Source organism: Panthera onca, chromosome B3 (genome assembly GCF_046562875.1).
Source record: "Panthera onca isolate mPanOnc1 chromosome B3, mPanOnc1 haplotype 2, whole genome shotgun sequence".
Classification (NCBI taxonomy): domain Eukaryota; kingdom Metazoa; phylum Chordata; class Mammalia; order Carnivora; family Felidae; genus Panthera; species Panthera onca.
This window is the reverse complement of record NC_138344.1, coordinates 110,547,892-110,572,717: the sequence shown is the minus strand read 5'-3', so window position 1 is coordinate 110,572,717 and position 24,826 is coordinate 110,547,892. Positions and strand designations below refer to the sequence as shown.

The window sequence follows — 24,826 nt, the reverse complement described above, 5'->3', positions numbered from 1 at the left end:
TAAACCATCCAAATATCCAAACTAATGGCAGTTCTGGAGTTTGGCACACTGGCATCAGTTACTTAGGGAGCAGACAAGGCATTTTGCTTGAGAGATTTATGCTCACCTGCTCTATGAAGTTCTTTAGGTGTTCACTTAACTGGCCATTCACAAATACAAAATTAATTCCTGCCAAGGGTCATACTCCTTATTGGCAGATCGAACCGTTTAAATACAGATTGAACAGTATTAAAATTCCCTAAGGGATTTACAAGAACATCATCGATCACTGAAACATCAAAGAAACAGCACATCTGGTCATTGGTCCTAAGTCACAGAAAGGACTCCACAGTCCCAGAACATGAAGGATCTCGGAAAATCAGGTCACAAAAAAAAGCGGATCCCCTGTTTCCCCTGAAGACCTATCACAACACGGTCACACAGTTCAGCTTCTGTAAGGAAAGGGTCCAGCAATGCAGGAGTGGATTGGTTAACAGGATACAGGGTTTCTCCTTCACTGGCATCCCTGTTCTTTGTAGTGAGGCATGTCCTCATTGAGATTTCAAGATACATAATAATGTCCTCTCTGGGAATTTCAAAATGTATTCTTTATTTCCGAATCATCCACCGAGTTAGAGCATCTAGTCCCCTGACGTGTGTGCAAGAATTATTTGTGATGAGGAGGGGAGCGCTGATGTGAATCATCTAAAATGGCAGCCAGTCTCAAATCATTTATACTTGGTTTTAGGATATACTCTGGTATTTGCCTATAAGCTGAAACGGACAGAAAAATATACAAAAAACATATGTCAGTAAGATCATAAAGATTTGCCTACAATATACTGTTAGAGCTAAGTGAATTGATGAGTTCTGAATGAAACAAAACCAAGTGGGAGGAAAACTCACTTCCTTTACCCCAGTACAAATCCACACGACTTAGTAATATTCCAGGGCAAATGGATCACTTCCTTAGCATTCTGACGTTGAGACCCCTAGGAAGAAAAGCATTCAGCCAAGAGACCCACCTCAGCTCCCCCTAGTACAACACAGCAGCCAAGTACTAGATGAGGAAAATGGAGGTTTATCGCTAAACTTGGACACCTGACGGACATAAAGCAGAAAGTGCTTAAAATATTCCCAACACAGTGTCATTTCTCTTCGGATTTCCTAATCACTCTTCTGCAGAATGAACAAGTGATATTCCAATGCAGTTAGTAACGAACTCATGCCTGAAAATCTAAGTTATGAATTCTAATAAATACCTGAGTGTTATAGGTCAGCTGTTCATAAAAATGGACAAATAACAATTCCCTTTATCTTCTCTTAAGAAATGGCATATTTTTGGGGTGCCTGGGTGGCTCAGTCAGTTTAGCGTCCGACTTCAGCTCAGGTCATGATCTCGCGGTCCATGAGTTCGAGCCCTGCGTTGGGCTCTGTGCTGACAGCTGAGAGCCTGGAGCCTGTTTTAGTTTCTGTGTCTCCCACTCTCTCTGACCCTCCCCCATTCATGATCCGTCTCTCTCTGTCTCAAAAATAAATAAACGTTAAAAAAAAAAAAGAAATGGCATATTTTTTGGGGCGCCTGGGTGGCTCAGTCGGTTAAGTGGCCAACTTCAGCTCAGATCATGATCTCACAGTCTGTGAGTTCGAGTCCCACGTTGGGCTCTGTGCTGACAGCTTGGAGCCTGGAGCCTTCTTCAGATTCTGTGTCTCCCTCTCTCTCTGCCCCTGCCCCATTCATGCTCTGTCTCTCTGCCTTTCAAAAATGAATAAATGCTAAAAAAAAAAAAAAAAAAAAAAAAAAAAAAAAAAAAAAAAATCTTAAAAAAAACTGGCATATTTTTCTTTTTGAAAAAAAATTTGTTTTAATGTTTATTTTTTTTTTTTTTGAGAGAAAGACACAGAGTGTGAGTGGGGGAGAGGCAGAGAGAGGGAGACACAGAATCTGAAGCAGGATCCAGGCTCTGAGCTGTCTGCACAGAGCCCAACGCAGGGCTCAAACCCACAAACTGTGAGATCGTGACCTGAGCCAAAGGCAGATGCTTAACCGACTAAGCCACCCAGCACCCAAGAACTGGCATATTTTTCTAATGGCTTCATTGAGATATAATTCACACATCATTTGATTCATCTACTTAAAGTGCATGATTCAATGGCTTTTGGTCCACTCACAGAGTTGTGCATCCATCACCACAATCAATTCTAGAACATTTTCACTACCCAAGAAAGAAATGCTGCACCCATCAACAGTCACCCCCAACCCTCCATCCTCCCCAGCCCCTGTCAACCACCCATCTACTTTCTATCTTTATGGATTTGTCTATTCTGGATATTTCATATAAATGTAATCACATGATATACAGTCCTTTGTGACTGTCTTCTTTCACTTAGCATGTTTCCAAGCTTCATCCATGTTGTGGCATGGACCATTACTTCACTTCTTTTTATTGCCAAGTAAAATTCCATTTTATGGATATATCACATTTAGTTTATCATTCATCAGTTGATGGGCATTTGAGTTGTGTTCCCACTTTGGGACTATTACAAATAAAGTCACTATGAACATTCTTATACGGGTTTTTGGATGGACATATGTTTTCATTTCTACTTAGATACAGGCAGAGACCTAAGGCATGGAATGACTGGATCATATGGTAACTCTAGGTTTAACTCTCTGAGGAACTGTTAGGCTGTCTGTTTTTTTAAAGTTTATTTATTTATTTTGAGAGAGAGAGAGAGAGAGTGCCAGAGGGGAGGGGCAGAGAGAGGGAGAGAGAATCCGAGGCAGGCTTCTCACTTGTCAGCGCAGAGCCTGATGAGGAGCTTGAACCAAACTGTGAGATCATGACCTGAGCCCAAGAGTTGGATGCTTAACCGACTGAGCCACCAAGGTGCCCCTAGACTGTTTTCCAAAGCAGGAATACCATTTTACATTTCCACAGGCAATGTATGAGTGTTCTACTTTCTTCACATCCTTACCAACACATGTTATTCTTTTTTTTTTTTTTTTTTTAACGTTTATTTATTTTTGAGACAGAAGGAGACAGAGCATGAACGGGGGAGGGTCAGAGAGAGGGAGACACAGAATCTGAAACAGGCTCCAGGCTCTGAGCTGTCAGCACAGAGCCCGACGCGGGGCTCAAACTCACGGACCGCAAGATCATGACCTGAGCCGAAGTCGGCCGCTTAACCGACTGAGCCACCCAGGCGCCCCCCCAACACATGTTATTCTCTGTGGGTTTGGTTATACCCATCCTAGTGGCTGTGACGCAATGTTTCATTGATTACAATTCTCTGATGGCTAATGATGTTGACTATCTTTTTAGGGGCCTATTGGCCATTTGTATATCTTCTTTAGAGAAATGTCTATTCAGATGCTTCATTCTTTTTTTTTTATTATTGTTGTCCTTTTATTACTGAGCTGTAATAATTCCTTATATATTCTAAACACAATCCCTTATCAAACACATGATTTACAAAAATTTACTCCCAGTCTATGTGTTGTCTTTAGGAACTGGTATATCTTAGAAAAGGATCGCTAGAGCTCACAGTATGGTTTCTAGAGTACAACTTTAACGTTTATTTATTTTTCAGAGACAGAGAGAGACAGCACAAGCAGGGGAAGGGCAGAGAGAGAGGGAGACACGGAATCTGAAGCAGGCTCCAGGCTGTGAGCTGTCAGCACAGAGCCCAATGCAGGGCTCAAACCCACGAACCGCGAGATCATGACCTGAGCCGAAGTCGGACACTTAGCCAACTGAGTCACCCAGGCACCCCTAGAGTACAACTTTAAAAATAATGCTTAGCAATTAGCCTGTAAATGTTTTGACAAACAGTAATGGATTAATATAGAAATTAAAAAGAACTCATCTGAGGGGGCGCCTGGGTGGCTCAGTCGGTCGTGCATCCATCTGACTCTTGATTTCGGCTTAGGTCATGATATCACGATTATGGGATCAAGACCCGCATCAGCTCCATGCTGGGCGTGGAGCCTGCTTAATAAAGAACTCATCTGGTGTAGAGAAAAATCAAAGTAATCTCCACAACATGCAACATCCTTTTTTGCCTTCCCTTCTCCCCACATAGCCTGCCAAGTGTTATATAAAATCTGAGTAAATTTGTTACCGAGAAGACGTAAGCATTCTTTGCTCTGATTTGTGTAGCAGAAGGAAAGCAGATAAGCTATTTGTATACAAAGGCATTACCATAGCAGGCCTGAGGCTGCTATCCTTAGAAAGTCCAGCTTGAAAGGTTGACCCTTGGATGCTGTCTGGAAACCTGAATTTGGAGACACTCCCCACCATTCCCAGAACTGATGAGTGGCTCACTGTCCTGAAACTGCATACACAATCTTGTTTATGCTCAACAGCTACTTTCTTTCTGGGAGTCTGGAATGTGGAGACGTGCTGAGCAGAAGGTATGTATGTGACGAACCCCCACTAAAAACCATGAGCCCCAAGTATCTAACAAGCTTCTCTGGTAGACAGCACTTTGCATGTGTTGTTACAATTTGATGCCCGAGAAATGAAGCACGTCCTGTGTGACTCCACTGGCAGAGGACTCTTGGAAGCTTGTGTCTGGTTTCCTCCAGACTTCACCCTGTGAGCCTTTCACTTGCTGATTTCGCTTTGTAGGCTTTTGCTGTAATAAATCATAACCACGAGTACAACCTATATACTGAATTCTCTGAATCCCTGTAGTGAATCAACTAGGGGTAGTCTTGGGGACCTCCAACACATTAGGAGATTTAGAAATTTAGCCTTTGGGATAGAATTAAGGGAAGCAGTCCTAACAACAGTTTAATATATACAGGCAAGATCTATAACCAAGTTCCTTTTAAAAATTTTATCAAAATCCTCACTTTAAATACAGGAAAAATGACATTAACTATTAAAAAAAAAACAAACCAAAGTTACCTCAGTCATGAAAACTCTGAATATATAGTTCTCAAATCAGAATTAAAAAAAAAAAAATCAGCTTCAATACTGCATAGGGATGCTGAAGCGTGCCCACTTTCCCTGAACTCTCACTTTATCTTGGATTTCCACACTTCCTTTCTACCCCAAAGGAACAGACTATTCTAGTCAATCTCTCCTTTCAGCATGAGAACCCCAAAAGGCAAGGCAGTTACCAACGGGGACAATACAAAGGCTGATTAACAGCCACATAACAACAGATAATTTTCTTTTGCATAAATAGCAAAGGGCCCATAGGTTCATCTCCCTTGGGCACAGGGCACACAGTTCATGACCATGTTAATGAAAGTGATATGACTCTTTTGGGAGGAGGATGACGGCGTAAAGCATCTGATCTGTTTCAGAAACATTGCTATATGAAACGTTACAAGAAACGTCACCAGGATTAGTCACCAGAAGATTTAGTTTTAAGGGATTAGCTCTTCAAAATTTTTAAATAGCCTGGAAAAAAAAAATAACTTTGACTAATTCAAATCACACACACACATACACACACACACAAAGACATAGAATCTTGAGGAGGGGGTGCCTGGGTGGCTCAGTTGGTTGAGTGTCTGACTCTTGATTTTGGCTCAGATCCAGCCCTGTGTTGGGCTCTGCACTGACAGTGTGGAGCTTGCTTGGGATTCTCTCTCTCTTTCTCTCTCTCTGCCCCTCCCCTGCTTGTTCTCTCTCAAAAATAAATAAATAACTTAAAATAAAATAAAATAAAATAAAATAAAATAAAATAAAATAAAATAAAATAAAATAAATCCTTTAATCATCTATATGACAGAAATTAGGTAGAGGGTAAACAGATGCTATCAACTGTTCTGTATACTTAATATTTTTTATAATAAAATGTTGGATGACGTGATTAAGGATCAAAACAAAACAAAACACTTAATACCCAAATTTCACCATGACTACTTTATCCAAGCATAAGAAAGATTTTTGAAAAGATAAATACATTTGCAGACACATATACAATGCATCCATATCCTAACCTGGCCTTGACTTTTGTACTTCTGTGGCCATCTTTGCCTCACCCCATTTTAGCAAGAATCCTACAAATTGGTTTAGCCAGCATCCCCCATCCTTTTTTTTTTTTTTAATTCTGAAGTTAACACACAGTGTAGTCTTTTTTTTATCTAATAATTTATTTATTTTTTATAATTTACATCCAAATTAGTTAGTATATAGTAAAGCAATGATTTCAGTAGATTCCTTAATGCTCCTTACCCATTTAGCCCATACCCCCTCCCACAACCCCTCCAACAACCCTCAGTTTGTTCTCCGTATTTACGAGTCTCTTCTGTTTTGTCCCCCTCCCTGTTTTTATATTATTTTTGTTTCCCTTCCGTTATGTTCATCTGTTTTGTCTCTTAAAGTCCTCATATGAGTGAAGTCATATGATATTTGTCTTTCTCTGACTAAGTTCACTTAGCATAATACCCTCCAGTTCCAACCACGTAGCTGCAAATGGCAAGATTTCATTCTTTTTGATTGCCAAGACATAGAGTGTAGTCTTGACTTAAGGAGTAGAACCCGGTGATTCATCTCTTATGAATCCCCGATCCTTATTATCTGGTCATCCTCAGTATCTGACTGGGTTCCTCATCCTCCACTGTCCCCCAGTGATGTCTGCTTACCCTGGCCTGCCTTGAGGAGGAATCCTGCTAAATTGGGTTAGCTAGAATTTCTTTCTCCTGACGAGTCCTCTTAGTAGGTTTCCATTCACCAATCCCTCCAGCTTGCTCCCTGACTATAAATTCCCACTTTCCCTTGTATTCAGAGTTGAGCCCAATCTCTCTCCCCTACCACAAACATCACCGTGGTAATAAAGTCTTGAATACAGACTTCCTTTTACAAGTGTCACAAGTAATTTTTCTCCTCATAATACTACCTATTGGGATGCCTGTATGGCTCAGCTGGTTTCGGCTCAGGTCATGATCTTACAGTTTGAGAGATCGAGCTCCGCATCAGGCTCTGTCGCCTGGTTGGGATTCTCTCTCTCTCTCTCTCTCTCTCCCCCTCCCCCCCGGCTTTGTCTGTCCCTCCCTCGTTCACGTGCGAAAGCACTCTCTCAAAATAAATGAACATTTTTTAAAAACAAAAATAAAAACAAACAAACAAAAAGAACACAACACCACCCACACCCACCAGCAGAGTCACTAAAGTTGAAAAAACCAACAACACCAAATGTTGGCAAGTTGTGGAGCAACCAGCGCTCTTATTATACAATGTGGGTGAGGGTATAAAATGTACAACCACTCTGGAAAAGGCCAGCAGTTTCTTATAAAACTCAGCATACACCCACCGCATGATGCAACAATTCCACTTTTAGGTCTCTCCTCAAGAGAAATGAAAATATATGCTCACAAAAAGACTTCTACAAGGATGTAGCATTGACAGCAGCTAATATCCAAAATCTAGAAGTAGCTCAGTTGTCCAAGAAGAGGGGAATAGATCTTAAAAATCAACAACTGTGTTAAAAAGAAAACCACAGGCCCAAATAAAGTCACTTATGCTAGGCCATGTCGCCAACCTGGGGCTTAATCATCTAACCTAACTGCACTTTCAACCTCCCCTAGAAACGTAATCTTAACCAGTCAAGCATTTTCTGGTCAGTGCCAATAAGGTAACTTGTCACATGGGGCCTCTCCATGGACGTGGCCATGGAAAGGGTGACTGCCCAAAATAAACCTTTCTTTCTGTGTATGACTTCTTTGTTCTACTTTTAAAAACTTCTCCCTTTCTGTAGCTCTTTGGAGTTCCTTTCTACCTGCTGGAATGGATGCTGCCCAATTAATGAATTGTTTAATAAAGCCAATTAGATCTTCAAATTTATTCAGCTGAATTGCGGTTTTTACCAGATCAGGTGGGATCCAAAGAAAAACCTGTGATGGCATGAGGAGACAATGAGAAGCACAGGTGCGGTGCCCTGCAAGCCCTTTTGAGTTCATGGTCTTTCTCACCATTCCTGAGGGCCACTGGCAGGCTCCTCTCCGTGGAGCTCCCCATCTGATTGGCTTCCCAGTCTAGGGTTACCGGTCAGTCTAGCCCCAGTCCTTAGCCCTTGGTTCAATCCACAATTCCACGTCGGAATCCCTTCCCTAGTTCCAGTCCACAGTCTCCATTAATGGAGTCTGCTGGCTTAATCAGGACTGGACGTTACCGGCGGTGTGCACAGGGCCTGCTATGAGCCAATCTGCAGTAACTTCTAAACCCCAGCCCTTGGTTCCGTCTTCAGATTCCATGCGGGGAACTACTGGTGGCAGCTGCAAGTCTCCCTTTGTTTGGAATCAGCCCACAGCCCCCATTCTTTGAGGTCTGCTGGTTCAACCTTTTCCCCAGTCCCTAGTTCTCTGGTTACTGCTGGTGTCCACAGTTCCATTTCCTCAGTACTGTTGCTTTCTGTTATGGGCACATGAAGTAAAAGCTTAAGTCAAAGAAAAATAATAAGTAAATAAACAAACAAACGAAGGGGATCCTTAAGATCTAAAGAATTGAGTGCTCACCTTCTGGTGCATCTGCTTATTTCATATCCAAGAACTATGGTCCCAGAAGCCATAAATAGATATTTATGTTTTGAGTCCTAAAGAACTTGGCTTGGTAACTGTTAGGAGCCCCAAAATAATGCCAGACAGAAAAAAGCCAGTCAGAAGCACAGAATACTCTCCATTCATGGATAAGTGGTAAAAACCAACTAATGCATTTGGTACTTTGTCTTCCACAGCTTCCATCCAAAGCCGGTCTAATGATGCACTAACTTTCATATCATGGACTATCAAGCCCCTTCTTCCACATCTCTCCCTCTCTCCCAGAGGAGGACCCTTCCAAAAAGCAGATTTGCTGCCTGAGACTCATGCTGATGCTGCAGATACAGTGAGTGAAAGAATTATTAGATTAAATATAAGGCCAGGATTTCCCGGAAAAAAAAAAAAAAAAAAACCCTCAGGAAAAAGAAGTCATTTTATAAGCAATCCTTACAATGTACCTCTTCCTGTAAGAAGTCCTCCCAATCCCTTTATTTTAAATACAAAATACCAGTTGGGGTTGATGTATCAGCCTAAAACAACCTCAGTCAAGGTCTGGTTTGGGCTGCTTATCAAAAATAAGCTGATGGTACCAAGGAAAGATGACAAATTAAGCACAGATTTAGCAATTATTCCTGAGGCTACGAACTCACACTAAGCGCCCACTGTAAACCCTTTTAAAGATCATTTTAAAAAGTAAATAGTAGCTGAGTTGCAGTGATCACAGATATACACCTACGGGACACATTGTAAAAGAATTCTACTGTTACAAAATTGGGTAGTTGTAACTTGGGATAAAATTATTCTTACCCATAATCAAAAGGGATTTATCTCAAAAACCTGAAAATGTGGTCTGGAAAAATACATTGGTTGATCCAAAATGTGGCTCCAGCATGATAAAAATACTAAGGGCAAAAATGTATGTGAAGATTTTGGAGAAAAATTTTTTATAAATAAAGAGGAAAAACACTATTTCTAAACTACTGTGATTTTACAAAGGATGTGATTCTAAATAGGTACATGTACCTAAATTTAAAATGTAAATTTTGCAAGTAGGCATTCGATATGTTCACCTACATACTTAAAAGTACACGTATTTTCAGGGCGCGTGGGTGGCTCAGTCGGTTAAGTGTCCAGCTTCAGCTCAGGTCATGATCTTGTGGTTCTAGAGTTCAAGCCTCATGTCAGGTTCTGTGCTGACAGCTCAGAGCCTGGAGCCTGCTTCAGATTGTGTCCCCCTCTCTTTCTCTGCCATCCCCCACCCCACCCACTTGCACTCTGTCTCTCTCTCTCAAAAAAACAAAAAAAAATTAACATTAAAAAAAATACACATATTTTCAAGTGGACCAAACCTTTTTTTTTTTTTTGTCCTTTTTAATAGGAAAAATGGAGGAGTTTGATATTTGGAATTGTCTTATAGTTGAGCAACATGGTACATGCTGAATTTCAATAAAGCAAAACTGATTCACCACAGCTAGCCTACTAACCACATAACCAAGCAGAGCTCTGGTTCCTTCTATCAGAAGCACAAAAAACTAATAGGTTTGATCACATTTAGTGACTTGTTTCACCCCCATTTCATAATCGTTCAGAGATTATAACTTGAAACAAGTCAACAGTAGGTGTCCAGGATTCATTCCTGGACCCTTGACGTCCCCTCCATCAGGATCTGCAGTGGCACAAGGCTCAACACTTGAAGCCAACTCCTCTGCCTATCTCTGCATCCCTCCCCACCACCCACCCCCAATTCCATTGGCCTCACCCACCCAGCTGATCTAATTTCCTACCACAGCCAACCTGCTCCCTCCATCCCCAGTAAAGTGGAGTTTTCCCTCCTAACAGCTCCTCTGACTGGAATAGCTATCCCCCAACTTCATCCTTTACAACCCAACATTCTCCATGAAACTGTCCTGACCACCTCCTTAGCCCACAACACCCTGGCTTCCACTCCCCAAACCCTTGTGCAACGCAGGCATAACTCAGCACTTACGTGCTCTTGTAAATTATTCTGTGGTTGCTTCAGGTATATTCTTTTTTCTAAGAGAAAATAATTGTGAGAGCAGGAACTAAGACCAATGATCCTTCCAGATATCCTCCACAGTTGATTGTTACTTGACTGAATGTTGTCTAATGACCTCATGCCATTTCAAGTGGAGGATGCTTTGGTCCCTGTTCAAGGACAAATTAAAAGAAAAACAGGAGTAGTGCCTTCTGTAAACAACTCTTTTTGGCAAACCTCTGAGACTGTGCCAGTATTAACCTATGGCCTGAGTCACAGAGCATTTGCCATGGGGTGATTGCGGATAACACAAAAAAAGGAAGAAGACCACATCCTGCTTTCTAGAGTTGCAAAAGGTTCTCCATCCACCCAACCCATCAGTGAAAGAGCTTGTCAAAGTAGAAATCTTTAAAAATACCCAGAACTTGACCACTCCTCACTGCCTCTACTACCACAGCCCTGACACCCATCACCTGGAGTACTGCAACAGCCTCCTACCTGGTTTCCCTGCACCTGTCCTCACCTCCTCACAATCTCCTCTCAACAGGGACCTACATGGGCCTATTAAAACACTGGTCAGATTGAGTCAAAAGTCTCAGATCATAGACCAGTCTGACTCCTGGCAGGAAAATAGAAGGCACATTCAAAGTGGGTGATTTGAGGAGAGTTTATAAAGGAACTAGTTACAAAGGTGTGGGCAAACACTCCTTTCCTAAGGGAAACCATAGGAGAGTGCAGTACTCTGGGGCAGGCAACACAGGGCTCCTCGGTCCCCTGCTAGGCATGGAAGTGTGAAGAGAAGGAGTGAAGAGGGCACCAGGGAGCTCCTATGGAAGGTGTCTGATAAGAGTTGTGAGTGCCTCCACTCTAAACACCCTGCAGACCGTGCAATCCTGCAGGAAAGGAGTAAATGTGCTGATCTCATTCTCCCTCCCTCTCATCCCCTATCAATACAAACACAGCCAAATACACCCAGAAGACATAAGGCCAAGGGAACCTGTCCATGCAGGTGACCTCTTGGGGCACATTTGTAGACAGGGTGGAAAAGGGTAGAGTGGATCTGGGGAGGTAAAGAGAAAACTATCCAGCCAAATGGCTTCCCATCACAATCAGGGTATTCAAAAGTATACTTACAGTGGTCTGTAAGGCCCTACAAGATCTGACCTTATCTCCTATTCTCCTGTTTACTAATCTCTCTCCTCACAGTGGCTCTCCACTCACCGGGCACTAGAAGGCCTCGGGTCCTTTACCACTTACTGCTTTCTCCGCCCAGAATGCTTTTTCCCCAGACACACACGGCTTGCTTCCTTACTTATTTCAGGTCTCAGTGCAAGTGGCAGGCACATCATCAGAGGCCTTCCCTTACCTCCTTATATAAAACTCTTCTCCTACCCGACCCTTTCCTGGCATACTCCATGTCTCTTATCCTACTTTCTTTTTCTCTACAGCACTTCTAAGTAAATTAGATAGATACATAGATAGATAGATAGATAGATAGATAGATAGATAGATGGATGGACGGATAGATTTCCCCCCATTTTGTTGACTGCCTCCCTGGCCCAGAACAAAGTTTCATAAAGGCACCGACTTGGCCTCTTTTGTTCACTGCCTTATGTCCAATGCCTTGAACAGTGTGTGGCACATAGAAGACACCCAAGTAGTTGTTGAACAAATAAAAATGTGAATGAATAGTACAGAAGAATCCATAGCTAAGGGCTCTTTATTGTTTATAGGTTTAAATTCCTATAATCAAAGTGTTGTTGAACAAATAATTAAGTCTCCTGATAATCAGATAGGAATCAGGAGACAAACATTTGTTCCTATTGGCAATGGCACAAAATTGAACCCTGTTGGTAAATCCCTATGAATAAATGGACAGAACCGAAAGAATAACAGTAGTATCTTCTGTAGACAACTCCTCCTGACGAAGTTTCTTATGAATATATATCATCATTCACCTACCAAACTAGTACTTCTCTAAGCCTCGGTTTTCTTGTCTGTGAAATGGAAAAGGATTGAATGATACAATCTATATGGAGGGCATTTAGCACAGAACTGGGACCCAGTAAATGGATACTACTGATTATTAGTGCTGGCACTGAGGTAAACATTAGTATGAGATACTATATCATCTTCCTACTCTCTGGAACCGTTTATCCCAGACTTTTAAAATGTGAGCTGGAAGAATGACATGGAAAAGACATATAAGATGCTCTATTATCGAACACACAGTAGAGCCTAGATTTGAAAGACACCATATTATAACTATGTTCCATATCAGAAACCTAGCTTCCACACCCAGCCCAGGTCTTGGCTGACCCTTTGGCAGCCCAGAATCTTGCTCATCCATTTAAAAAAAAAAAAAATTTTTTTTTAATGTTTATTCATTTTTGAGAGAGAGATACAGAGCGTGAGTGGGGGAGGAGCATAAAGAGAGAGAGGGACACAGAACTCCAAGCAGCCTCCAGGCGCTGAGCTCTCAGCACAGAGCCTGATGCGGGGCTCAAACTCACGAACTGTGAGATCATGACCTGAGCTGAAGTCAGATCCTCAACCGACTGAGCCGCCCAGGCACCCCTTGCTGCATCCATTTTTGCATCACTTATTATGCCTAGACATTTAAAATATAAGTGCTAGTGTTTCTTGGCAGGAACTAAGCAGGGGCACTTCACTGGGAAAAAAAAAAAAAAAAGTAGTACAGGAAAAAGAGAGCAGATCAGTGAAACTCCTGTTAATGTTCCTGTTTTTGGCTTGCCCCTTAAACATGGAAGTCTGTTCTGGTCTCTAAATGAACAGACCAACTTCTGATTCCCTTTTCTCCGCTAGTATTCTATCCATATTCTTAAGTGCTGAGTCAGTTCAGTTAACTACATAAAAAGTAACTTAATAGTGTTACATCACATACCAAGGAACAAGCTTGACCTGAATAAACTCTACAGTCTGTTACTTAGGAACACTGCAAAGATCCTGTAGGTTTCATTGGTGGAAGATTTCTTTGCAATCTTTACAAAAGGTTTCTGTAGAAAGACACACTGGTGGGCTAAGCTGGGGGGCTAGATTCAAAAGGTAAGGGTTTCCTTTCAATCCTAAAACCTATGTAGCATCAATTCCAGTTACAATATTCTTTCTGCTACCATGTGTATAATTGTCTATTCAAGTCCTTGTTTTTTTTTTTTGTTTTTAATTTATAATTATATTTATAGTCATAAATATACAATATGATAACTATCACTATGAATTTTGCCTAAATACAGGATTCCAAACTCAGGTATGAAAGTCAAAGCAGGTCCCTCCAAGGTTAAGCCTGGAGACTGATCTTAATAGGAGATCTTATTTAGAAAGCAGCCTGATGCTTATTTGTTAGTGCTAAAAAGAACCATCTCAACCACTTCTAAGGACAGGCAAACATTTCCACAAGAACTTGGGAACAATTCCAATTGCAGAAAGAAAAGGAAAACAAAACTAGAGTTCACTACTCATTCCTCAAGCGCTTTTCAAAGTGATAGGTTTGAGGCCTCAATGAATGAAGGATAAGTCGTCTAAAATTTCATTTTAATTAGCGCTTTTCAAATAGTGCTGTTTTCCTGTCTGTTTTCCTCAACCAAGCTGTGCCATGCCCATGGTCAGGAAAGGTTTTATTTCTTTGTACTTCCAGCGTTGAACATCGTGAGTCCAATACTTTGCTGATGCTCAAATAACATGCCCACCCACGAGGTAGGCCCTACAGGATCTGGCCCCGTGGGTCAGTAATTAAACAGATCATGGAATGGCATGATCATGGAACGGCAGTCTGGCCGCTCCTCTTCCCCTCTAAGTCCCCAAACTACGAGCAAGGTGAGGAAAGTGCACTATCCATCCGAGAACCTCCCAATGTCCCGGCGGAATGAAACAAGCTGCCTGACCCGCCCGGGGTGCTTCAGTCCTCCAAGGCACAGAACACTATTCTCTCCGCTTCCTTAAGCAGAGAGGACCCAGGTACTGTCCTCTCCTCCAAACCCAGCCCTGAGAACGACCCCTCCCCAACCCGGCCGCACAAATGCTCCATCCCCAAGCCGAAGCCTGGGCGCCCAGAACTGCCCAGAGCTTCCCAGAGGGGAGGCGCCGCGGTGCACTGTGGGAGTAGTAGTTCCCCGGTGAGTTTCGCACCCCGACGGCCCTGCGGACCGGACTCTCGCTCCCAGAAGCCCCCGCGCGGGCGCCTCGCTCAACCCGGCCGCCTCACCTGTTCTATGGACGTGACTGTTTCCACCGAGTCGTCCTGCAACCGCTCCCGCGCGTGCTCCGGCCTCAGACTGTACAGCGGCTCTGACCACACAGGTGAGGAAGATGGAGGGCAATAGTAGGTGAAGGAACTCGGAGAAGCCATGATCAGGAGAGCAGCGGGCGGTGTATAGTACTCCCTTCGTCAAACAACAACGCGCATTGAAACTCAAACGGGCTAAGGCGCTACGGAGAGCGAATAGAGTCAAAAAGTCTTTGAACGCGAATTTCTCTCCACCCACCTACACATCTTAAAGGAGAGAGTTATTGGGATGCTTCCGCCCCCCATTGGGCAGAGTTGCTGCTGCAGGAGACTCAGCTTCTTGGCGCGCAAGTAAGGGAGGACGTGTCTGTCCATCTGGATTTCATTTCAGAGAGATGGTGTAGGACGCCTCGATTCGTTACGCAAAGTAACACACGCACGCAGGCACACTTCAATATTGTGCTAATTGCCACTTAATTGTAATGACAGTAGTTCGCAGTTTCGAGTGCCCAAGAACTGTGAGTGTAACCGTAAAAACATTTGACAGCTCTCCTGACTCAGACACTCTATCACTAACAGCATTCTGGACACCTTTGGGTGCATGACAGCCGCCCGGGGAGAAGCCGGTGGCTTCTCAACAAGGGAATTGCTTTCTCGTTACTGGCGCGATGATGGAGGGAAGGGGCGTTGTAGTTGTTTCCTATCTCCCAGGGAGTTACGATGCAGTAGTAGGAAGTAAAGTGCAGTAGCAGGAACAAGTATAAGTGAAACGACAAAGGAAATATTCAGTAGTTTTTTGGGGAGCACCTACTCTATGTCAAACACTGCGCTAGGCCCCAGGAATACAAAAGTGAACAAAACAAACAAGGCTCCTGCCCTTGGGAACCTTACAGTCTAGTGGAATAGACAGAATTAATGAATGAACACAATATATGAAGACTTGTGATAAATGGTATGAAAGAAAATCACAGGGTCTACAAAAGAGAGGAAAGGAGGAGGGGACTAATTAGAGTGAGTGGTCAGGCCCAGCCTCTTTGACGTCTGTCTGAGACCCAAAAGATGACAAGGAGCTATCCACATGAACCGTATGAGCTCCACTAGAGGAAGGAACAAGTTTGAGAGAACATTGCCACGAATATACATATGTATGTTTATTAATTCTGATAATTTAATCTGAAGGTGTTCAGAATAAAATTCTTACTGAGTGGGATTAATCATCATATACACCTCCATAAAAATGTTTAAAGTTGTGATTTTAGGAAAATCCTATTTTGGACAAGGAGTAGAAGAGAATCTCTTTAAGGGCCCACATCAAAAGGACTACATCAAAATTATAATACCAAGAGTTGCAGCAGGGCAGAGGTGCTATATTAACAGACTTTCCAGATAGACTCAGACAACCTCCTGCCCAGAGTACTTTACTCTGTTCCCACTCATTTCCAAGTCCCATGTCTTGGACCCAAGGAGCTGCAGTGTGGTATTTCACAACCAAATATTCCCCTCTTATCTGTCTCTGGTGTTAAATAGACGTGCTCAGAAAGATTCTAAAGCCGAGGCTGGGATGGCCTAAAGGCCTCAGGCAGGTAAACTATCACCATGCCCATTTCAGTGGTAGTGTTGCTGAGTTAAATCCTGTTGGTAGCAGGATGTTTCTAAATCTGAGAATAAGAGGCTCTGTGGGTTAGGGTCAAGGATGTGGCTGCACTATACTTCCCTCTCTATTGGTATCTTATTGTCTTTCCCTTAGTTCTGTTTTGGAAAAAAAAAAAAAGGTCTGATAAGGTCTGAGTCACATCTAAGGATTCAGCCTTTGTAAAGAGTTGCTTTGCAGGCTAGAAATTTAAATTGAGCTACTGAAAGAGTCGCTGGAATTGTTTTGTAACAAATTGTTTTACCTGTTACAGGTGCACCTAAAGCAATTGCAAATTGTATTTGAGAATAGAAATCCGTTTCTGAAATGCAGTCTCCTCTACAATAGGATCCGAAAGGGACATGGCAAGAGTCTCCTGCAGGATGCTGTCTATTCATTCAATAGGTATTTATTGAGTACCCATTATGTGCTGGGCACTGAGTTAAGTGCTGAGGAGACAGTGGTGAAAAAGCCAGACACAGTCTCAACCCTTACAGGGCTCATGATTTACCAGAAGAAACAGACATTAAACAATTGTTACAAAATTGACCATTTCATTACAGTTGGGGGAAATGGCATGAGGGGGAAAAGAAGCATAGGCCATTGTGAGATTGTGTAACAGGGGAAACTTACTACAGTAGCCTGGAAGATCAGGAAAGACTCACATGAGGAACTGAATTAATGAAGGCAGGGTAAGGGGACATCCCAGGCAGAGAAAATTCAGTGACAACCAAAAAAATCAAGTGAAACATAGAATGAAAAATATGAGGACTTTGTACTCTACATAGCCCTGAGAGGACTCTTCAGCCTTGGATCAGCAGTGGCCCACCGGTTATTCTTCCTCTAGGTTTGATAAAACCACTGATTCAAGAAGCAGAATGAACATAAATACTGGCAGTATGGCAAAGGATGATGTACTTAGAGGAGAAAATAATGATAATTAATAGCAACTCCAGCTTGGAATACAGATGGTTTGTGTTTATTTTACTCAAATGCCTGATCTCTTTCTAAATTAAGCTGTGAATTATAGTTGTTTCTTTAAAAATAATATAAAATGTTGATAGTACTGTTTTGTACTTTCAAGAGCAAGAAAACAAGAAAAAAAAATAATGACCTAAATGAACCACTAGAGGTCGCTCCTGACCCTAGAGGAAGCTTCTCCAGTAGGCTTCAAAACTGCTCTCACTGCATTAGTCACAGAACCCCGTATGTCGGCATGAATTGTTTCTTTTAATATAATATCTTGTGAAAGTATGTGATCATACACATCTTGGAAAGATTAGAATATGGAAATAACTGATCCATTATCCTGCTAGATTATTCAATTTCCTCTCCACATTTCCTCCTCTACCAGCATTTGTGACCTCTTATTCTGTCCTCCCTGGTCCTCCTGTTTCCCTGGACAGAATGACTGCCCAGCTCTTTCCTACATAGGGCCAGCCCCCCCACCTCTCCTCATGTGCAGCCCCGCCCCTCATGCCCTACAGGGGTGAGAATGCCCGCCCAGGATGTCACTCCAGCAGTTCTCCCTTGCCTCTCTTAAAACATCATATCCCTGTACTTGATTATGTCCATCACCCTCAAACAGGCTACTTCTCCATTTTGGGGGAGGTAGGGGGAGATATTTTTAACCCTTTTGCTTCCACCCTCCTTCAGCTACCTTCCTATTACTCATTTCCTCCCTACCAATGTCTCTAATTCCTCTTCTCCAAGTACCTCTTGAACCCATTCCCATAGGACTTCCCCAGCAACTCTTGTCAAGTCCCAGTTAAACTCCATGTTGTTAAATCCAAGGGCCAGTTCTCAGTCCTTATCTGTCTTCCTGCTTGACTTCCTAGCAATATTTGTTATTAACATTCCCTTCTCACCGAAATATTTTCTTTTCTGTAATGTCTAGCACTAGCCTTTGCTACTGCTTCATCTTCCTGACACCTTAACTTTGGAGCACCCCAGGGCTCTGTCTACACTCATCTCCTGTGAACTCGATTAGTCTCAATGTTTTAAATACCACCATTGGATTGAAAATTGCCTCATTTATATCTCCAGCCTGGATCTCTCTCCTGAAGTCTGAGTTCATATCTAATATCCTGTTTTCATTTTCACTTACATAGCTAACAAGCATCTCAAATAGTATGTCCGCAACAGAGCCTTCTGACCTTCCCTTCCAAACCTACGCACTCAGTCTTCCCCATCTCAGTTATGCTAACTTCATGCTTCCGCTTGGAGTCCATTCTTGATGCCTCTCTTTCTCTCACTCCCCATAAATCCTGTTGACGATATATCCAGAATCTGACCACTGCTTACCGATTCCATTGCTAGTGTCCCGGTCCAAACCAGGTTACTGTTACATGGATTCTTACACTCATCTCTTAACTCCTCATTTTCCTTGTTTGTGCTCTTGCCCCCCATGCAGCCGAGTACAAACTCAAAAGCCAGACTAAACCTTTTCAATATAAGCAAAGTTACCCTTTTGCTCAAAGCTTTCTTCTCATCTCACTCAGAGTCAACATCAAGGTCCTTAACCATGGCCTAAAGGGCCCTAATGAGCTGGCCTTTTCTCCTTGTACTCTCCTACTTGCTCACTCTGTCCCCCTGCAGGGGCCGCCTTCCTTTCTTTGTACACTCCAGGCACATGCCAGCCTCAGAGCGCTTATGCTCGCTATTCCCTCTCTGCAATGCTCTGCCCCCAGGTATGGACGAGGCTTGTCTGCCCACATCTTATAGTCTTCACTCAAATTCTTCACTTAAATTCCTTTAACTTCAGGCCTTTCCTGACCTCCACATATAAATTGAAATGCCATCATCCTGCACTAATACTGTCTTTATTTTTCTCCATAGCACTTTATCACCAGCTGACAGACCTTATGTTTAATGCATTTATTTTATTTACTAGAATAAAAGCTCTCAAGGCAGAGATTTTTGTATTGTTCAGTGCTTATTCTCTGGCACATAACAGGCATTGAGTAAGTTAAATGATTTGAGTGATTTCCAGTCATTATAATAAACAGTTGAATATTCATTTCTGTAACATACTATAGAAGATAATAACAGTGAACATAATACTAGCCTTATCTTTCAGGAGCTCACTAGCTAATAAAAATAGATACTGTATAAATATAAGATAAATAAATATATTTAAGCAAATATAAAACATTTAAATCTATAAACAAAATAAGACAGTATATATACAAGCTACACTGGGAGAATAGGAAAGGAGCAGTTAATTTTAAAGTTTTTTTAAAGTTCATTCATTTATAATCTCTACGCCTAATGTGGGGCTCAAACTCATGACCCCAAAATCAAAAGTCACATGCTCTTCTGAGTCAGCCAGGCACCCCAGGAGTAGTTAGTTTTAATCTATTTAATGAGGATAGCACTTTAATATGTAACATTTGTATTTAGTAATATTTTCAGTAGAATAAATATTCTCTGGTAATAATTTTTTAAGTTTATTTGTTTTGAGAGAGAGAGGGAGAGAGCACACCAGCACAGGAGGGGCAGAGAGAAAGGGAGAGAGAGAATCCCAAGCAGGCTGTGCACTGTCAGCACAGAACCTGTCGAGGGGCTGAAATTCATGAACTGAGAGATCATGACCTGAATGGAAATCAAGAGTTGGATGCTTAACTGACTGAGCCACTCAGGTGCCCCTCTGATAATAATTTTTAAATGACTATGCTAGAATTTGGAAATTGTGAAATTCTATTTTTTATTCTTATTTCCTGTAGCACACAAAAGGAAATATAAAAGGCTTCAAATCATTCATAAAAGAATAGCTTTCTGAGTACAATGATTTTATGGCACAGGGAACAACTGCCCTTCTCAGAAATCAATAAATCGCCAGTTACACATACCTGCATTATTTTATTGTGTCATGTGTTTGATATAAAATTAATCAAATTATATATTATTCATCATTACCTATACTCTATTACTGAAAACCTGTATGAAAGAATTGACTCTTAGTCCTGGTTGATCATGGCAAAAACTATTTGAGCAGCAGATACAAAATTGAAGCCAGTTAAAGAGCACTGTTCGCAATGACAAGCCTGAGACCTGACTTGAAAAACTGTTGAGAGATAATGCGAGGTATACACTCCAGAGCGTACTGGTGACTCTCAACCCAGGCTGTGCCTTTGAAAACACAGATTATCCCAGGCACCAGCCCAGACCCACTGAGTCAGAATCCCTGGGGCTGGAGCACTGGCACGTGCATTTTTTAATGCTCCACACGTGATGCTGATCCACAGCTGGGGTTGGGAGCCACCAGGAACCTTTCTGTGTGGCAGAAATCCTGGCTGTCCACCAGAGTTCTGCTCCCCTTCCATAGCAGGTAGTCACAGCTGGGCACTGACTGCCCAGCAGTCCCCCTGGCATTTAGGCAGGGCTTTGTAAGTGAGTTCTGACCGGTGGAACGTAGGCAAAAGTGACATCCACCACATCCAGGCCTAGCCCTTTAAAACCTACTTGACCGTCCACTTCCTCTCTTTCCCTCTCCCCCAGCAGGATGTCAGTGCCCAGGACAGCCCTCCATGTTCAAAAGAGCCTCATGCCAGGTGTCCTCAAAGTTCAAAATCTTAACAAAGAGATCCTTGGTGTTTTACTCTGCTGGACAAATGACCATAATCCCTTTATAGTTATTTTCTGGATAAATATTGTGACCTCTTTCAAATGCATATTAAACAAAATTTTTTTTAATGTTTATTTATTTCTGAGAGAGAGAGAGAGACAGAGCGTGAGCAGGGGAGGGGCAGAGAGGGGGAGATACAGAATCCGAAGCAGGCTCCAGGCTCTGAGCTGTCGGCACAGAGCCCGACACGGGGCTCGAACCCACAAACTGTGAGATCATGACCTGAGCTGAAGGCAGACACCTAACCGACTGAGCCACCCCGGCGCCCTCAAATGTGTATTCTCACTACTCCTTTCAAATAGCCTTTTTCAAGTTTGCTAACTTATGAGCACAGGGTCAACTCTCTCCTTCCCTGTTAAGTGTCCCACAGTTTTGTCTTCCCTACAGGGTGTCACAAAACCCCTCCTCCCCTGCTGTGTACAAGACAGTCTTAGAGGGGGTCTTAGGTGTATAGTTAGAAAAAGAAAACCTGTAGTCTTGAAGTGTGAGGGCCCTGGAATGTGGTACTTCCCAATCCTTAGTTGGTGAGCACTTTCCTCCATCCTTCCTGCAAGGCAGATCTTACAAAATGCAGTGTGTTGCTTTTAAATTGAGTCCACAGTGGGGGTCTTTATTGAAGGTAGCAGATCTCTGCCACCCTGGGTGCCTAAATGACTGTGGAACACAGCCATCCCCGCTCCCACCTCCTTGCTGCCCATCAGACTTTACCTAAGAGGAAAGTCTTTATATGTGAGCACCTGAGATCTAAGGGTTTATCTGTTACAGTATCCAACATTACCTTAACTGATACATATAATGACCCATTCCTACATAGATTCCTAACTGCAGGTTGTATCTTGTCCTTCCCAAACATAGCTTTGACCGTAAAAGTTGGGTATGACATACATTGCCTGGTTGGTGGTTACTAGTTATATCTCTCAGTTCTAGTCTCATAAAGGGAAGAATCTTCTGAGGTTTTCCCGTCATGAAGTCCTCCACATTGACATGCCAGACTACCTATTAGGAAGCCACAGGAAAGACAACTTTCATGTCCTGTTCTGAGATAATGAAATCACTCCTAAAAACTCTGTGCACAGGAAATATCTGATGAGGCTTGTGGATTTATTCTTTGTCATGGGCTGATTTGTGTCTCCCTATTTCATATGTCAGAATGTGACTATTTCCAAAGATAGAGGCTTTAAAGAGGTAAGTAAGGTAAAATGAGGTCCTTTGTTTGGGCCCTAATCCAATGTGACTGGTGTCTTTGTAAGAAGAGGAGAGTAGGACACAGAAAGGCACAGAACATATGAACGTGAAGATGGCCAGGTGGAAGGAGAGAGGCCTCAGAAGAAGCCAACCCATGGGGCGCCTGGGTGGCGCAGTCGGTTAAGCGTCCGACTTCAGCCAGGTCACGATCTCGCGGTCCGTGAGTTCGAGCCCCGCGTCGGGCTCTGGGCTGATGGCCCGGAGCCTGGAGCCTGTTTCCGATTCTGTGTCTCCCTCTCTCTCTGCCCCTCCCCCGTTCATGCTCTGTCTCTCTCTGTCCCAAAAATAAATAAAAAATGTTGAAAAAAAAAAAAAAATTAAAAAATTAAAAAAGAAGAAGCCAACCCTGCCAGCACGTTGACCTTGGACTTCTAGCCTTGAGAACTGTGAGAAAATAAATTTCTATTGTTTAAGCTACCCAGTGTGTGGTACTTTGTGATGGCAGTCCAAGCCGACTAGTACAGTCTTGAAGGTGGTGGCCAGGACAGCAAGGACAACCTGAAATGGTACTGTGGGACATTTTGTGTTAGCTTGAATTAGCATCATGTTTCTTTCCTTTGGTCCCCAACCCCACCCCACCCCGCCCCCCACCCATCGCTTCTCGGCCTTTTGGCTAAGATCAAGTATGGTCCCCAACCCCAGTATGACAACTTACTTTCTCCCCTCTTCTATTATTTGATTCTCTTTCCCCCTTTCTCTATGAGAGAGAGAAAGGAAAAAGGATGGGAGCATCTGCCTGGCCCAGTCAGTAGAGCATGAGACTCTTGATCTCGGGGTTGTAAGTTCAAGTTCCTTGTTGGATGTAGAGATTACTTAAAAATAAAACCTTAAAAAAAAAAAAAAGGAAAACGAATGTGAATGAACAGAAGACAATACTGAGATGATGGGGAAGGGGAGCTGTCCTGTTTCTTCTAACCCTGAGATAAGGCAGAAATCCTCCTACAAGGTGATCACATCACTTATGTCACCCAAAGTTGGAAACGTGTGTGAGTCTGGAAGATGCATAGGGTTGTGCTAACCAGGAGTCTCACGGTCCAGGTGTGTTGGCCTCAGCAGTGGGCTGCCTACTGGTACATCTCTCCAGTTATTCAGCCGTTGCTATGGCAGATCCCACAGTGGTGCCCCTTCTGGCTGTTCAGGGAGCATGCTCAGTGTGATTGGGTTGGGGGTGGCAGGAAGCAGGGGCAGGCACTTGTCTCTTTGGTGAAAGAATGAGTATCACATAACTGAGAGACTGATTCTTTTTTTTTTTTTTAATGTTTTTATTTTTATTTTTGAAGGAGGGAGGGACAGACCATGAGAGGGGGAGGAGCAGAGTGAGAGGGAGACATAGAATTTGAAGCAGGCTCCAGGCTCTAAGCTGTCAGCACGGAGCCCCGATTCAGGGCTCAAACTCACAAACTGTGAGATCATGACCTGAGCTGAAGTCAGACGCTTAACCGACTGAGCCACCCAGGCGCCCCCTGAGAGACTGATTCTTGAAGGCTTCCTGTGGGAGAGACATCCAGCAACCATTCCTCAAATGTCTCCCAGTTCTACTGAAATCTGTCCCAGTGCAAGTTGACCTCAACTGGGGAGGATGCCCGCATGTCCCACTGAGTGCTGAGGTAAGAAGGTGGAATTAGGTGTTTCATTTATAAAGTCCCTGGTTAAAGCAAACTTTGTTGTCTTCAGTAGTATGTATGGTTATTTTGCTAATGTTGTCCTAAAATTTCAGCCCTTCAATCTCACAAAGTGTGTGAAACACACTCACATGCACACACACACACACACACAAAGAGAGAGATGTATTTTTTTTTTCAATATATAAAATTTATTGTCAAATTGGTTTCCATACAACACCCAGTGCTCTTCCCAAAAGGTGCCCTCCTCAATACCCATCACCCACCCTCCCCTCCCTCCCACCCCCCATCAACCATCAGTTTGTTCTCAGTTTTTAAGAGTCTCTTATGCTTTGGCTCTCTCCCACTCTAACCTCTTTTTTTTTTTTTCTTCCCCTCCCCCATGGGTTTCTGTTAAGTTTCTCAGGATCCACATAAGAGTGAAAACATATGGTATCTGTCTATCTCTGTATGGCTTATTTCACTTAGCATCACACTCTCCAGTTCCATCCACGTTGCTACAAAGGGCCATATTTCGTTCTTTCTCATTGCCATGTAGTACTCCATTGTGTATATAAACCACAATTTCTTTATCCATTCATCAGTTGATGGACATTTAGGCTCTTTCCATAATTTGGCTATTGTTGAGAGTGCTGCTATAAACATTGGAGTACAAGTGCCCCTATGCATCAGTACTCCTGTATCCCTTGGGTAAATTCCTAGCAGTGCTATTGCTGGGTCATAGGGTAGGTCTATTTTTAATTTTCTGAGGAACCTCCACACTGTTTTCCAGAGTGGCTGCACCAGTTTGCATTCCCACCAACAGTGCAAGAGGGGTCCCGTTTCTCCACATCCTCTCCAGCAGAGAGATGTATTTTTGAAAGTAGCTGAGCCAGGATGTGATTGGACAATCCAGATGTCTAGCAGCTTGGACTTCTGGATGATTCCTTTTTTCTTTTCTCTTTCTTTCTTTCTTTCTTTTTACTCAATGTAAGCTACTGAATTTGA

General features: G+C 42.8%; 2 protein-coding genes across 2 annotated transcripts in view; both read right to left on the bottom strand.

Moving 5' to 3' along the window:
* Positions 1–14,893, bottom strand: part of FNTB (farnesyltransferase, CAAX box, subunit beta) — a 67,498-nt gene extending 52,605 nt beyond the window's left edge. Inside the window, exon 1 of the mRNA XM_060620052.3 lies at positions 14,695–14,893. Within this exon, the coding sequence (XP_060476035.1) occupies positions 14,695–14,838 (144 nt within the window). The 5' untranslated portion in view covers positions 14,839–14,893. The remainder of the gene's footprint in view (positions 1–14,694) is intronic.
* Positions 1–24,826, bottom strand: part of CHURC1 (churchill domain containing 1) — a 417,546-nt gene that overhangs the window by 342,427 nt on the left and 50,293 nt on the right. The gene's annotated exons all lie outside the window — the stretch shown is intronic.